The sequence below is a fragment of the Nipponia nippon genome, unplaced genomic scaffold (assembly GCF_047370975.1).
Source record: "Nipponia nippon isolate SJK-2023a ecotype South Korea unplaced genomic scaffold, ASM4737097v1 scaffold_27, whole genome shotgun sequence".
Classification (NCBI taxonomy): Eukaryota; Metazoa; Chordata; class Aves; order Pelecaniformes; family Threskiornithidae; genus Nipponia; species Nipponia nippon.
Window position 1 is genome coordinate 5,435,488 of NW_028262344.1, and position 15,231 is coordinate 5,450,718.

Consider the following 15,231-nt stretch of genomic DNA (forward strand, 5'->3'; position numbering starts at 1 on the left):
GGGCTCAGCCGGCCAGGGGTCACCCAGGGTCCCCTCCCCATGCTCAGCGCTGCAGCCTGTGGCTTACAAAGCAGACAATGGGTGCCAGCAGCAGAGCGGGGCTGATGCCACCACGCTGGTTCCCGGGGGCTCGGCTGGGGGGTCCCCGCTTGGCACCCATGTCTGGCCAACTTGGGGCATGAAAGCCGCCTGCCAGTGGGGGCTGCCAGGCTGCCGGGACGCCGTGACCCAAGCGGGACGGTCGTGGGCGCCCCAAAAGCCCCATGCCGTACCCCGCAGCAGCACCGGCCGCGATGGCCCCTGCCACCTTAGAGCCGTGGCCAGGAGTGCCACTGCTGCGGGAAATGGCCCGAAAGCCCCCATGCAGCCCCCCGCCGCCACCTCCTCGCCCACTGGTTCTCCCACCGGCACCACGGCGGCCGCTGGTGACATCACTGAAGAGGGCGAGCAGCAGCATCGCCACCCAGCACCAGGCGTCGCGGGGCCTCATCCTGCCCGACCTGCGAAAGGGGCACAAGGAGGGATGGTAAACGCAGGGATCCCAGGTCTGTCCACCACATAGTTTGCCTTCAGCTTGGGCCAACCTACATTTAGCATAGTTAATAATTTAATGTATTTAATATATTTAAAGTATTATTGAATATGTTTACCATATTCAACGTATATAATTTAATATATTTGTTGGTGTGGTGGAATGCAAATACTCCTGACTTCCCAAGCAAAGCTGCACCTTCATTTTTCCACCCCACTGCAAAGCACTGGAACATGACGATGCGATTCCCCCTGGCCCTGTCCCCCACCTGGCAACCCCTCCAGCTGGCGGCTGAGCAAACAGGCTCATTGTACCGAAGCTGCTGAGCCATCGCGGCCCCAAAATCATCCCAAAAATAGCAGGAGCTGTGTTGACAAAAGCCTTTTGAAAAAGCAGAGCCCGCCTGGCCGGCCGCAGCATCTCTGTGTCAGCATTTCCCTCCTGCGGCCCCTGCTAGAAGGTGCCAGGCCTGACCCCCCCGTTGAAACCCAGTGCTTCAAAAAAAAAAAATAGGGCTTGATTAATTTAATTTGCCTTGTTTCGCTGCCCTGCTCCTCCAACTGATGTGGTTTATTTTAAGGAAAGCCTGGAGAAGCGCGTGTCCCCCTTCCAGCTGTTTGCAGCTGCATCGCCACCACTGGAAACACCACAAACCCCATAAAAATTAAGACATGGGGATTTTTGCCTTCCTATTTTTCCCCCCTTTATTTCCCCTGCATTATTCAAGCTTATGGATCACAACCCAGGGCAGAAGCTGCTGGGCAGGGTGCAGTGCCTCCCTGGGCTGCTCTCCCCATCCCAACCTCCAGCTCAGCTCTGTGCCAAAACCCAACATTTTTCACCTTGCTATCCACCCAATTCCTTCTCTTTTTATCCCTCAACTCCGTGCCAAGGATGCTGCCCTTACCTGTGCACTCAGGGCCACGCTGGTGATGGTTCTTCCCGTCTGCGCCTGCCGGGCTCGACTCACATCAGACTTTTCCGGGTGGATAAAGCTTCGATAAGCGGAGCCAACGTCACTCGTATCCCCCTCCTGCACAGGGAGGGATAAATGGGCTTCAATGGGCTGGATAACATGGGGCTGACAGCTTCGGGGAGAAAGCAAAGCGTGGCTGGGGATAACCTTGTGGATGCAGAGAGCTCAGCCTCGAGGAGGAGAAAAAACCTGAATATATCAGGTTTAAAAACTCCATGGGTTTAAAACAAGGCTAGGCGATGCAGAGGTTTTCTTCTAGAGGAGAGTTTTACCTTCTGGAAGGGAAATATTCAGAGGATGGAGCCCGCCGACCACAGTGCATGGCGATAAATAGTCTCTTAGGGCTGGATAAACCCTACAACAGCCCCAAAAATCCTCCAGCAATTTAGTTGTGAGTCTCCAAAATTGCAGGGCAGGAGCATTTCTCCTTGGGAAACTTCGCCAGGATTCAGGCAGGTTTTGCTCTTCTCCCTCGTCACGCCCAGCCCATGCAAAGCACATTTCAGTAGCATTTCTATCCACAAAGTGCTTTATTTTCAACAAACCAGGCTGTAACACAGGGGTTTTCATTCTGTATTAAGTTGCTACATATTTTGTTTTCTTGTTAATCAATGAAGCAATGCCATAGTCATCCTTCAAATACATAAAAAGCTTTTCTTGCTGTACAATGCTTTCCCTAACACGTGTTAAAGGTGGAAAAGGTACTATCAAACAAAAAAAACCCCCAAAGATACATTGCAAAAACTCAAGGGAGGGAGAAAGTCAGAGTTTTAGTTCACATCGAGGTATAAAATTGATATTGCTGGTTTAGCCCAGGAGGAAAGAGGTTTTTCCAGGTGTGATAGTGATAATGGAGTCAGTCCCGGTCCCGGTTTCACCGGGACGATGTGCTGGCACCACTGCAAAACTGATTTGCAAAATAAAACCCTCTTTACTTCTGCCTCTCCCTCCTCCTGTCACCCCCAGCTTTCCGTACAGCATCCCTCGAGAGATGCTTAGTGCCATAAACTATTCCTGTGGGCGCTATTTGGCATGTTGCGGCTACCAGAGAGGTTTGTCATTGTGGGTTTTTTTTTAATTCCTAAAATTAGTGCAAATTAGAAATGGGGGAAGGAGGGAGTTACGCGACCAGATGCAGGTTAAGGGAACACGCCAGAAAAAAGCAATTTACTCTTTCACTGTAAATCCAACTATCAATCCCCAAGTTTGCTTTCGGCAGCAAAAGTGTTAAAAAAAAACCCCAATTCTCAGCGGACCCTTATTGACTTACAAAAGCCTCCCATCACCTGTGAATTATTGCAATAGAAACGTGCTTTTTTGAAAAAAAGAGGAATTATTTGTGCTCTTCTGCCACTGAGCAGTGGGTCCTCTGCCAGGAGCCATGTGTGGGCACCGCTTGCAGCGAGCATCTTCAAACCAAGCCCAAATTCTTGCTGTCGAACACTTGCAGCCCTTGCTTGGCCCTGTCCTTGGCGGCTTCACCCTGCGCATGGATTTCCTCTTTTTTTTTTTTTCCCATTATTTCCAGGAATTTGAGGTTTTGGCCAAAGCTGCCACCGGCCAGAGCCTTGCTGGGAAAACCCCCATTTGCAGAGGAACAACCCCCCGAGGATGCTACACAGATGAAGGTGCGGGAGGATGGGTTGGCTCAGAGCTGGAGCGATCCAGATGGACACCAGGAGCGCTGCGGGAATGACAGGGGTTTGGGATTCGGTACAGTACATCCTGCAGGCAAACGGCTCTTTGTGCTATGCAACCTGGAGCTGGGGTGATGGTGAAGTGTTTCACATCGCCGTCGGACCTTCGGAAATCTCCTCCAGCCTTTGCTCAATCATCAGCCGGAGGATGGAGTATCTGCAGAGGCGAAGGACAAAGAAAAGAGGATTTTTGCAGCATCAAGCTGGGCTTTTAACACAAATTGCCAAGAAAACCCTGGAATAATACTAAACCCAGTGGCTCATGCATGCATTAGGGATGCAAGGCTGTGCAAATGAATTTTCAGCACCGAAATAACCCCCCGACAATGTCCTTAACTCTCAGCATCTCCCTTCAATGGCCCTGAGCCCGGCATACTTGCGCACTAGCTTCTTCACTTCACGATCCTCCTCTTCCTCCAGCTTCTGGATGAAGCTCCTGAGGACGGGCATCTTGAATTTGATGTACTGAGCAACCTGGGTGGGAGAGAAATGCCAAGCCGGGTGATGAAGAGGGTGATGCACCGACCCCGCGAGGCTGAAGGCGACCTCGCAGCATCCTCTCCCCAGATTTAACCAGGGAAATCAAGGACCCCCCCGACTTTCGCAACAAACCACGTTTCCTCTGCACAGCCTGAACATCAGCTTGTGCAAATGACCGCTAGCTAATTATTGGGAAGAAACTCCACCTAAGGTTTATTTTATTTTACCCACTGGCTGCAAGACTTGGCTCCTTCATATGGAGAGCCCTGTGCATCCCCAATGTGTCACCGAGTGCTATTTAAGCTCAAATACACCCCACAAGTGCCTCATCTGTGCTCTGATTTAAGAGCAGAGCAGCACCGGGGTAGGAGGGAGCCGGCAGATGGCATAAATGAGCCGTTCCCCACCTGCAGTGCTTTCCCCAGCTGGAAAAAATAGTTACACCAAAGGATGTGCAGCAATTGCTCTTCTGCGACCAGATTTGGGATGGCAAAACAGGGCTGGGGGCGTTTGCTCTCAGTTGCAGTTTAAAGACGCTCTTTAAGCACAGAACAAGGTTTTTGCCATAAGATGGGGAGTTTTCACAGGGAGACGCAGGAGCAAAGCAAAGCAATTCCTGCATCCGCAGCATGGAGATGTTCCCCTGGTTTTCCAGCCCTGGTTGCATCCCAAGCCCATCCAAAAGCAACAAGCGTCTTATGCTGGCAAACTCACATCGTAGGTGACTTCCTCCACCTGGTCCTTCTCCATGAGGAAGACCTTGGAGACCTGCTCGCAGGGGCCCTGCAGGATGCGGGCGATCAGGGGGTAATCGCTGGCTCGCAGCTTCTGCTTCTCTGCAACACCAAAAGCACCAGTGTTCAGCCTGGTGGACGATGGGGCTTTGCCACGTCTGACCCACCGCCTGCGCCGGGGGGATCTATTTTGCAGACTCACCTCCGCTGGTGTGGACGATATACAGCGCAAACTCCTCTGCCGAGTTTTCAATCTGAACAGAGACATAAATCACTATTAAAGGTCCATGTTTCTATCCTAGGCTTTCCCAGCAATTAAAAAAAAATCCCATTATTTTGCTCTGCCATTGCATTTTGTAGCCACGGGATATAAATTCCCCATACAGAGCAACCCAGAAACACGAGGTGGGGGATAGCTAACGTACCTTGAATTTATTGAGCAGCAGTTTGAGGACCTGGGGGGTCGTCATCGTGCTGTTTATCCGGACGTTAGTGACAGAGCCGTACGCTGGCGTGAACACGGACGTCTATGGGGCACAAAGTCCATTTAACCCCCCCGGATTTCCCCACTGATCTGAGGAGGTTTTGGGGAGCCGGCAAGGTTTGGGGCTCACCTTATGGTTGTAGAAGTGCCCGTTGATGGAGAAGCGGTGACGGCGGATGCGCCGCTGCTCGCTGGGGGTGCGGGCGCTGCCCCGGCGCCGTACGCCCACGTCGCTCCGTGTCCGCATCAGCTGCGGCGTCTCCTCTGGCTGCGGTTTGGCAGCTGGAAAAGACCCAGTGGGAGGATGGGGCTGAGGACCAGGGGCAAGCAGGAACCCCCTGGGGTCCTACCCCAGCATCCCCCTGCTGCAAAATAGCTCCTGGGAGTCCCACCATGGATGCAAAAGTCCCCATCCGAGAAATACAGCCCTACAAACTTCCCTGGACAGATATAACCCACCAGTTTAAACCATGGCTGCTACTGGTTTATTCTCTCCCAGCTCCTGAAGAAGGCTATTAATTCAGAATTAGCTGCATAAATCCAGGCTGCTACCTGGATAAAGCCTCTTCTCCTAGGAACTCGAGCATCTTTACTCACTTTTTCATTTTTTCTCCTTTCCTTTAATGAGAACAGGCAAACGAGGCCAGCGCTTCAGATCTCTACGTGAAAACTGGCCTGGGTCCAGATTATTATAAACTAGCTCTTCATCCATTTTTAATGAACCTCTTGGGCTCAAGCTTGGATGTTTTAATTCAAAGCATGTCTGCAGCAAGAAAAATCTCTGGTGCGCGCTGCTCCAGCTGCACGCCACGGGCCAGAGTGACTAAGCACTCACGAGGAGCTGTGCACGCACGTTATGCACTGATTTTTATAGGCTTTTGGAGAAAAATATAATAAAAGACTTTTTTCTTATGCGCTGGCAGAGGATTAACATCATATGGCTGGCTGAAATAGCTGCTGGGTTACTTCTATGGTGCTATGCGTTGTGGATATCGCCCGGGCAAGCTTTAATTAAGGGGGAAAAAAGCGTCATGTGTGGGGAGATCAAAAAGAGAAAGGGGAAAAGCTGAAGGATCAAAGATGGGGCAAAAGGTGTCATGGATCAATGAGTTTTGCAAGTGCTCAGCTCCTCCCCGAGCCGAGAAGTGGATGAGCATCCCGAAGCCAAAAGGATTAGCTGGTTCTTCCCTGCCTGCAGGGTGTATTTCCATAAAAACACCCCCCTTCACTCCCCCCTCCCCCAAAAAAGCGAGGAACATCTGCAAAATGTCCTGATCGAATAAGAAAAATGCATAAAGCAGGTTTTTCCAGCGGGAATTGCCAGTGGGACAGTTTGTGTCCCATTCATCACTGCCTTGTGCTAAAAACAACGGGTTAACAAAGAGCTGGGCCTAGCTCTTCCCCCTCTCTACAGAGGAAAAACCAGGGAGCGGAAAAAAACTTTGCAGAAATGTTGACTTCCCCATGGTAACGGCACTTCCCAATGGCGCCTATTCTTCTTCCCTAAAAGCGGAGCTGCCGGGAAGGGGAAGCGCCAACATCCTTTTCCCTACGATCCCACGAGGCTCTTTGCTCCATCCCCCTATTTTTTTCCAAGCTCCTCTTCACCACATCCCACCGTGGCCCCTTCCCCGAGCAGAAGCCCTTAGGAAGGGTTTCAGACCATCGGGGCTAAGATTTTCTTGCTGCAATTAAATAAATTAATTATAGGCGCTTTGGAAATGGCTTAAAGAAACCTGGAGCAAGATGGGGACACTGATTTCTAGAGAAAAAAAATGCCTGTTTTATATTTTCTCAAATCAAACTGGAGCATAAGGCAGCTGCTCCCAAATGCCCGGCCAAATCCAACCAGATCCAAGCCCTGCTCACCTGTGCCGCTCTCGGGAGCCTCCGCATTTGGCGTGGCCTCTGCATCCGTAACCTGGATGTCCGGCAAGGTGCTGGGCTTCAGCACAGACCTGGTGATAAAAAAAAACAACAAACAAAACAATGGGTGCCCTGTTAGCACGCAGCTGCAGAGGGAATGATAACCAGGATAATCTCCCCTCCGAGCCCCCACGTTGCTATTTCCAGGATGGGAAGCAGCCCGTTCTCCCTGCGGATTTGGCAGATAACCATCCCTGCAGGGTCGCAGCACAGGCTAGTTGCAATATAAATCCTGAATCTCATTCTGTCCTGCTCCCAAAAAACCCTTTGGAGGGTCTTATCCCAGCTGTCCTCTTCCCAGGAAAGGACGCTGAAGCCCAAAACAGCATTTTTGCAACCTCCACCACACAACCTGCCCAAGCAAAGCTGAACCTGCCCCTTTTTTCTCTTTGCAAACATCTAAAAAAACATGCGAAAACCAGGCAGACCCCCACCACGGCTAGGAGAACCCACGGACTTGCTGTTCCTGGGCACTTGAGGGTCGCGCTGCAGCCCAGGGTGGTTGCAGAGGATGGCTGGGAAATGGCTGTTCCGCGGTGATTAGAGTCATAGAATCACAGAATACCAGGTTGGAGGGGACCTCGAGGATCACCTGCTCCAACCTTTCTAGCACAGTCTAGACGAGATGGCCCAGCACCATGTCCAGCTGAGGCTTACACATGTTCAGCGTAGTGGAGTCAACCACTTCCCTGGGGAGATTATTCCAATGATTGACTGTTCTCAGTGTGAAAAATTTCCCTCTCGTGTCCAACCGGAATCTCCCTGGGAGTAACTTGTACCCGTTACCCCTTGTCCTCGCCACATCACTCCTTGGAAAAAGGGAGTCTCCATCTTCTTTGTAGCTCCCCTTTAAGTACTGGTACATGGTGATGAGATCACCTCTAAGCCTCCTTTTCTCAAGGCCGAACAAGCCCAGCTCTCTCAGCCTATCCTCATACAGCAGGCTTCCCAGACCCTCGATCACCTTGGTGGCCCTTCTCTGGACCCCTCCAGCCTGTCCACATCTTTTTTGTATAGCGGGGACCAGAACTGTACACAGTATTCCAGGTGTGGCCTGACAAGCGCTGAGTAGAGTGGGGTAGTGACTTCTTTATCTCTGCTGGTGATGCCCTTGTTGATGCAACCCAGCCTCCTCGTGGCCTTCTTGGCCGCAGCAGCACACTGTTCACTCATGTTGAGCTTCCTGCCCACCAGGACCCCCAGGTCCCTTTCCACGGAGCTGCTCTCCAGCCAGGTGGATCCCAGTCTGAGCTGCACGCCTGGATTATGTTTTCCCAGGTGCAAGTCCTTACACTTGTCTTGGTTAAACTTCATAAGGTTCTTGTTAGCCCACTCTTCCAGCCTATCCAGATCTTCCTGCAGGGTCGCTCTCCCTTCCAGCGTGTCTACTTCCCTACTCAATTTGATGTCATCTGCGAACTTCATCAGGCTACACTTGATCCCGTTATCCACATTGCTTATGAAGATATTGAATTACTTGTGCCTGGAGCAACATCCAGCATTAAACTTGTATTAAAGTTAAAACCCAGGCTGGTTTTAGAAGGAGCTTCTTGCAGGCAAAGGGGCCTTTGCAGAAGGGGGAGTCTTTACAAAAGGGGGGGAGGTGTCTTTGCAAAAGAGGGAGTTCTTTGCAAAAAGAGGAGGTTTGCAGAAAGGGGGTGTCTTTGCAAAACAGGGGGTTTGCAAAAGCGGTGAATCTTTGCAAAAGGAGGGTTGCAGAAGAGAGGAATTGCAAAAGGAGCGGGGGGGTCTATGCAAAAAGGGAGGGGTTTACAAAACTGTGAGTCTTTGCAAAAAGAGGGTCTTTGCAAAAAGGGGAGGTCTGCAAAAGAGGGAGGTCTTTGCAAAAGAGGGGGGTCTTTGCAAAAGAGGGGGGTCTTTGCAAAAGAGAGGGGTCTTTGCAAAGTGAAACCAAGCTACTTTATTTTGGACTTGGCTTCTTCAGGGTTTTGCATATTGGAAAAAACCCAGGACCCAGACAAGGTCGCTGAGGTTGCAACCCAGCAAACGCTGCCTTGGGAGGGGATGACTTCTCTTCCCTCCACTCACCCGTGGGCTCCCAGGTTGCAGCCGGAGTGCCAGGAGGAGGAGGAGGGCGGAGGGCGGATGCGCTGGTTGTCGTCCTGCATCTGCAGGCGGATGGGTCGCCGCAAGCCCCAGGAGATGTTCAGCAGCCCCTCCACGATGAGCTCGCCTTCCTCCTGCACGAGAGGTGGGCAGCTCAATATCCCAAATACAAATAGCGATGAATATTACTAAGGGGCATTTTTTTGGACCTCACGAGCCTGAATCAAACCCAATTTCCTTGTTTTTTCTCTGCTGCCAGAGATAAGTTGGGTGCCTGCACCAGGGGTTTCTTACCTCCCGGTGCCGCAGCTGCAAATTTTGCCCTTCGTAGTAGATGTTGTACGTCTTCAAGTGGAAGAGCAGCTCATTTCTGGAAAAAAATGGGAAAGATGCTGAGAAGAGATGTGGAGGAGCGAGGGGGGACGTTGCAGGCACCGCTCAGTACTCGGTGTGGTACCCCCTGAGCCGGCGGGGGGGAAATTTGGGGAGATCTGGGAGAAAGCAGGAATTGCTTCCCAGGGTCAGGGTGGGCGATGAATCTGCTATGCTGCTGGGCGACCCCAACCAGCTTCATTTGGGGCAAATTTGGGTCTTTTGCCACCTCTAGACCTCCCTTGCTGAGGATATATCTGCTGCGGGTTCAACCAGGCGTTGCCCTTTGCCACCATGATTAGGGAGGACAAGTTCCCTGCAACTGTGCCCTCCATAAGCCATGCAAAAAGATGTAAGAAAACCCATGAGACCTTGGTGAAGTCAGTCACAAGGCTGAAAACCAAGGAAATTTTCAGAGCGCCCAAGCCCTTGGGTCATGCTGGAGTCACAAGTTATCACAGGCGAGTTTATCACATTGGCTCGTCGCTCCGGACCCTGACCTCGAGCTCAAATTAAAAGTCTGAGCCCTGCTCCAGTTGCAAATGAATAATAATAATAAAAACAAAAACCAAAACAACAACAACATAAAAATAAAAATAATAAAAATAAAAATAAAAATAAAAATAAAAATAAAAAAAATAAAAAATAAAACCAAAACAAAACAAAAAAACCCCAACCCAGGCTGTCTAAGCACAGCTATGAATCATGGGGAAGCGATGCCTCTGGCATTAATTCATAAAGCTGTCATTAATTCAGCTTGGCTGGCTGATGGAGTTTAAGGATGCTCGGCACCGTCAGACTAGTATAAAGAAGCACAAACCATGGGGATCTGGGGTTATGAGAAAGAAAAAAGGGAGGGGGGGGAAATATCACATCTATACTTTGTCTCCTCCAAAATCTTCCTTGAAATTTAGGAATCATTTTACTTCTTTACCAAAGCATAAAAGAGCAATTACTAATCGGGACCTTTTTCAGCAAAACCTATATTTCATGAAAGTTTATAGAGCATTTGGCCACGCTCCTAAGAAAAAAATTTCAAAATCCCATCAACAACGCTTTTTTTTTTTAAAAAAGGAAGTTGCTGTTTCTTGCCCCAGAACGGCTTCTTCTTTCCAAATCCAACCGAATCAAGTTCAAAGCCAGGGTCACTCCCCTCCTCTCAGCTCGAAGGTGAAAACCCCTGGGAATATTGCAAATAACTCCCCAGCTACCAGCACCGACTGTATTTCTGCATTACAGCCCTGCTGAGCATCTTACTTGGAGATGTATTTGTCTTTTCCGCAGGGGACCAGGTACTCGCAGCCGCCGTAATCCATCTTCCTGCTCTTCTTTCATGGGAGCTGAATTGCAAAGAGGGAGGAGAGAAAAGGATCGGCATGAACCGCCCCGTTATTGCATCCCTGATACACACCCCTGGATAACGGGGAAAAAAATAAACTTGCTTGGATTTGGAAGAGCTCTTGGGAAAAGGCTCCAGCGGATGCAGCCGCGGGTGAAGTTTGATGCAGCTTCTCTGGGAAAACCGATGGGGAGGGAGGGGAAATCAGATAAGGGGAGAAGCGTTGTAAACTCACTGAAAATTTAATACTGGCAGAGATATGCTTACGCTAACATTTGCATTTCGAGCATCCACAGACCGCCCTGGCGATGCCAGACCTGGAGGTGGAAGGGTTATAAGCAGGATTTGTTCCTTTTCTCCATTTATTTTACTAGGGTTTTGCTACAAAGCTTTGGACATGCAGGTCTGGATCCGGCTCGATGCTTCCTCGTGCTGTCCCGAAACCAGGCAGAGGGCACGAGGGATGACTTTCGCTAGCAGCGAGACACGCTGGGCTGGTTCCTTTATCTTTTTTTTACAATGCCAGTTAAATTTTTGTGCGTTCCCGCCAGTGCCAAAACATCTCCGTTGCTCTCATGCAAACACTCGGAAACTCCCTCAAAAATCCCACCTTTGGAGCGGCCCTGGCTTAAAGCACAAGAGTGATTTTTGGATGCTACGAAGTGGAATTAAAATGAGTTTTAGGGCAAAGCCCTCAGGGTCGCTCACGGGCTTGGAGCACTTTGTAAATCAGGCACTGGAGAGACCTTGAAGTGCAACGTCAGGGCGGTTTTGAGCCATGAGAAAGGACTTCTTGGGTTGCGCTTTTCCTTGGGTGTTTGTGCAAACCCTCCTACAGACGGGCTTTCATTTTTCCAGGGTCTCTCCCCTCCCTTCCGTTGTCCAGAAAGAGAAACCGAGGCGAGAAAAGAGCATTTGATCCACAAACCACTGTTTTCTTCCACCTCCCGCATTGCCATGTGCTTCCTCCCAATCCCCTGGGAAACAAACCCATTTTCCTGTCAAAAAAAAAACCAAAACAAAAAACCCAATGAAATCCAGGTGGATAAATGACTCAACCAAGGCTGTGTGGTAAAATCTGTGTCGGACTCAACCAAGGCTGTGTGGTAAAATCTGTGTCGGAGGATGGACCTGCCCCTAAAACTTCAGCACAGGGGCAATCCCCTCTTCTTACCCCACACGTCGGGATATATTCTAGCAAATACATTTTATGCAACAGCAAAAACATTCTGCATCATGCTTCAAACCAGAGAAGAGGTTGCAAAAGCGAAGCCTGCCTTTAAGCAGGCAGAAGTAGGCAGGGGAAGGGCAGGAAGCCGGCCTGGCCCCCGGGGCTCCAGCTCTGCCTGGGGAAAGCAGAAGAGAAACCTGCCGCTGAAAAATCGCACGTCGCAACGGAAAAGATGACAAAGCTTCGGGTTTCCTGACGAGCCGAGGAGCCGCGTAAGCATCCCAGCAAAGCCTGGCATCAACCCTCCTCCTGCGGCGGGCAGCCACCTCTCCCGCATCCATCCACCCTCCTACATGGAATAAACGCAATAATAATCTTATTAATAATCTTAGCCTTCCAAAATGATATCGGGAGAGGATTTTGCAGCTGGCTTTGTGGCTTCGGGATAAATGTCGGCGCGGAGGCTGCATGGCACCTGCTGCGGCAGGGACTCAAATTTGCGGGTTACCAGCTGTGAGATACAGAACGGTAGAAATCAGCATCTCGCTTGTGGGTGTCCCCTGAAAGTGGATGAAAGTATCGCTAAGGCATTGCTGCACAGAGGGAGGATTAAATGACACGGCTGCTTGGCCCATGCAAAAATATTGCCAAAAATACCAAAGTGGCTGAAAAAAAAAAACCCTCCAGCGGTGCAGCCCGAGGTGGAGCCTTTGGTATCAGCAGGAAGCTTTGCTCCGTGGCATCACAACGATACAAAGAGGTGAAGCCAAAGCCCTGGTTCCCTCGAAGGGGACATCGGGGTGAACTCAGCTGAAAAAATACTCATTTTGGGATGGAAGGGGAGCCCTGAAATGCAGGTTCATCCCCCTGTGCCAAAGAGCCCGGTTTCCTGTTTACCGGTCCAGCGCTGTCACCTTTGCCTTCGTCATCACATCCCCTTCCGAGCAAACGAGGAAAGGAAAAAATTCTTCCTTTTTTGGGTCTTGAGAGCTCCGGGCTGTGGGTGGGAGGGAGTGGCAGCCGCCCGGATATCCCCAAACGGAGACCAGCTGCCACCGCCCCCCTGATTTTCTGCCATGGCTTTGGCAAAAGGCTGGAAATTGCCAAAATAAAAGGGCTGGCAATGTACAAATTGCCCAATCGGTTGCTCAACCTCAGCAGCTCAGCGCTGTCTTCATTTCCCGGCACCCCCCGTGCCTCAGTTTCCCCACTCTGTAACAACGTATTTCTTGCCAACGTTGTTCAACGTTTTTCTTGCCAACGTATTTCCTTCGCGCCTGGCGCGGGCTGAGGTTTCACTGCTGTCTTGCAAAAAAACATCAGATCAAATCAATTCCCCCTGCACACGTGGCAGGAGGATTTCAGCCCTCCCTGCCTTCCAACACGAGCTGTCGGCTGCTCCCGCAGTCGCTTTCAGGCCTGATGGACCCCAGACTTATTCCCCTCCTTAAAAATAACCTTCCTAAGACCCTTCCCCACATCCCTACAGCCCCATCTGCTTTGCGGTGCAGGGGGAGCCTGGCCATGCTTGCAGCCCCTCACATGGAGTGGGGATGAGCACTTGCTTTTGCAGAGCTCCCAGGGAGATGTGCAGCTCAAATGCAGCAACAAAAATAAAAAAAAATAGAAAAAAACCTCAAAGATCGCGTTTTCAGCAGGAGAGGGGTGGTTTTCCCTGCTCCTACAAAGAAAGGAGTGTTTTTCGGGGGTTTTTTTGCTTTCCCAATCCCCTTCTGGAGCATGCAGATGCTTCGGCAGCATCCCCACTGCCACTTCAGCCACCTCCGCACTCGGGTGAGAGACGTGGTTTTGGCGCAGCTGATGCTTCTCCCCGGCCGTGCGAGGGATTGTGGGAATATCCCACTCCCCGGGGAGGCCGCAATGTTCCCTCCTGCACAAACCCTGCCGCTTCCCTGCTGCCCAGGGCAGCTTTTAACCAGCCCAACGGCACACCGATCCCGACGGAATCAGTAGCAAAGCATCATCCGGAGGCGACAGTCCCTCCCTCGTAGGCACCGAGAGCCTCCAGAGCTGCTTTGCTCAGCAGTGGGATACAACCGAGCACTCTCACCCTGTCCTGGCAGATCCTTTGCTTGACCGACGGTGCTCAGCGGACGGCTCCCGTGAGCCGGTGCAGTGGTGGCTCTGGCCCAGGCGCTATTTTGGAGCCGGGATTTCTTCCGAGTGTCTGTCGGGCGTCCCTAAGCGCGAAGGTGCGGCAGCTCCATTGTTTTCCAGCGCCGCTATTGTTCGCCAGCCCAACTGCTCAGCCCCGTCCTGCAAAGGGGAAAGGAGGGGAGCGGTGAGTGGTGGCAGAGCTGCCAGCGGGTGATGCCATCGGGGTGGCGGCTCGCTTGGGGACAAGTGAGGGGACCCATTGGCCACACTCCGCAGGTCAGACCCTCCAAGCAGAGCTGGTGGCCATCAACGGCTTGTTGTGGGCTACAGGAAAGGATCTGGTGGGTCTCCACCCCGGGTGCGAAGGGGGCCGCAGCGAAGGTGTCGCGACCGGGCTGGGGACCCGCGGGTGCTTGCGGCTCCCTCCCCGCCTGCGACAGCAGCCAGCCCCAAAAGCGAGGGTGATGCCGGGGATGCTCGTTGGGTGCAGAGGCGACACCCCCCCGGGCCTGGGGGCCGGATCCCCCGCCGGGGGTGGGTGCAGCCTTCGCCTTCTACTCACCGCGGATGGGGCTCCGGGGTAGCTCCAGCTCAGCCCCGGGGCTGCTCCCCTGGGATGGAGGTGGGGATGGAGGTGGGGACGGGGATGAGGACTGGGATGGGGACGGGGATGAGGACGGGGATGCCCCGAGCCGCCCGCACTCACCCGGTGCCGCTCCGCGCCGCAGCCGGCTCCCCGCGTCGGGCCGCCCCTCGGCGGGGCGGGGCGGGGCGGGGCGGGGCGGGGCTGCGGTACCCTCCGGGGTACTGGTGTTGAAATCCCGGGGGACACCCCTCTCCGGCACCCAGGGTCACCCCGGCACCGGGATCCCAAGGGACACCCCTTACCAGCTGCCAGGATTGGGGATCCCCCAAAGGATGCCCTACTTGGGGCACCCTGTACCCCTCGGGAGCGTGATCCCAAAGGATGCTCCGTCTCAAACCCCTGGTTCAGGCTCTAGGACTGAAGAACACCCCGTTTCTGGCACCCAGGTTGCACCCCAGGACCAGAATCCTAAAGGATGCCCCATCCCCAGTGCCAGGACCAGGATCCCAAAGGATGCCCCATCCCATGCACCCGCGCTGGAAATGCTCTTATGACCAGCTCCAGCTCCATGCAGGAGTCACGGAGGGAGCCTTGGAGGCTGCATCACACAGACTAAAGCGGTTATTTCTGCCTTAAAACACCCCAAACTCTGTGACATTCAGTTCCAGAGCCACGCAGGCATCACACTTTGCTGTTCTGCCTTCAGGACTGTGCAACAGGGCCAGGTGTTGGCAGAAACCGGTTCCCAG

The 15,231-nt window shown here is 52.2% G+C and overlaps 1 protein-coding gene across 3 annotated transcripts; it reads right to left on the minus strand.

Annotated features, from left to right (window-relative positions):
• Positions 1 to 981: 981 nt before the first annotated feature.
• Positions 982 to 14,652, minus strand: RASSF2 (Ras association domain family member 2). 3 transcript variants are annotated; one of them, XR_015705980.1, is made up of 13 exons: positions 14,603 to 14,652; positions 13,850 to 14,055; positions 10,526 to 10,608; positions 9,191 to 9,266; positions 8,879 to 9,030; positions 6,773 to 6,861; positions 5,034 to 5,185; positions 4,845 to 4,946; positions 4,622 to 4,673; positions 4,400 to 4,521; positions 3,582 to 3,679; positions 1,781 to 3,362; positions 987 to 1,565 (listed from the first exon to the last, which is right to left on the minus strand). XR_015705980.1 is itself a non-coding variant. In XM_087763073.1 (12 exons), exons 3-12 carry the CDS (start codon positions 10,582 to 10,584, stop codon positions 3,293 to 3,295), a joined length of 972 nt encoding a protein of 323 aa, XP_087619199.1. In that variant the 5' UTR covers positions 10,585 to 10,608; positions 13,850 to 14,055; positions 14,603 to 14,652; the 3' UTR covers positions 982 to 3,292. The 3 variants fall into 3 exon arrangements, 2 of the variants coding, with proteins under 2 accessions (XP_087619199.1, XP_087619200.1); XM_087763073.1 differs by having other exon boundaries at positions 982 to 3,362; XM_087763074.1 differs by lacking the exon at positions 14,603 to 14,652 and adding an exon at positions 14,459 to 14,596 and having other exon boundaries at positions 982 to 3,362.
• Positions 14,653 to 15,231: the final 579 nt, after the last annotated feature.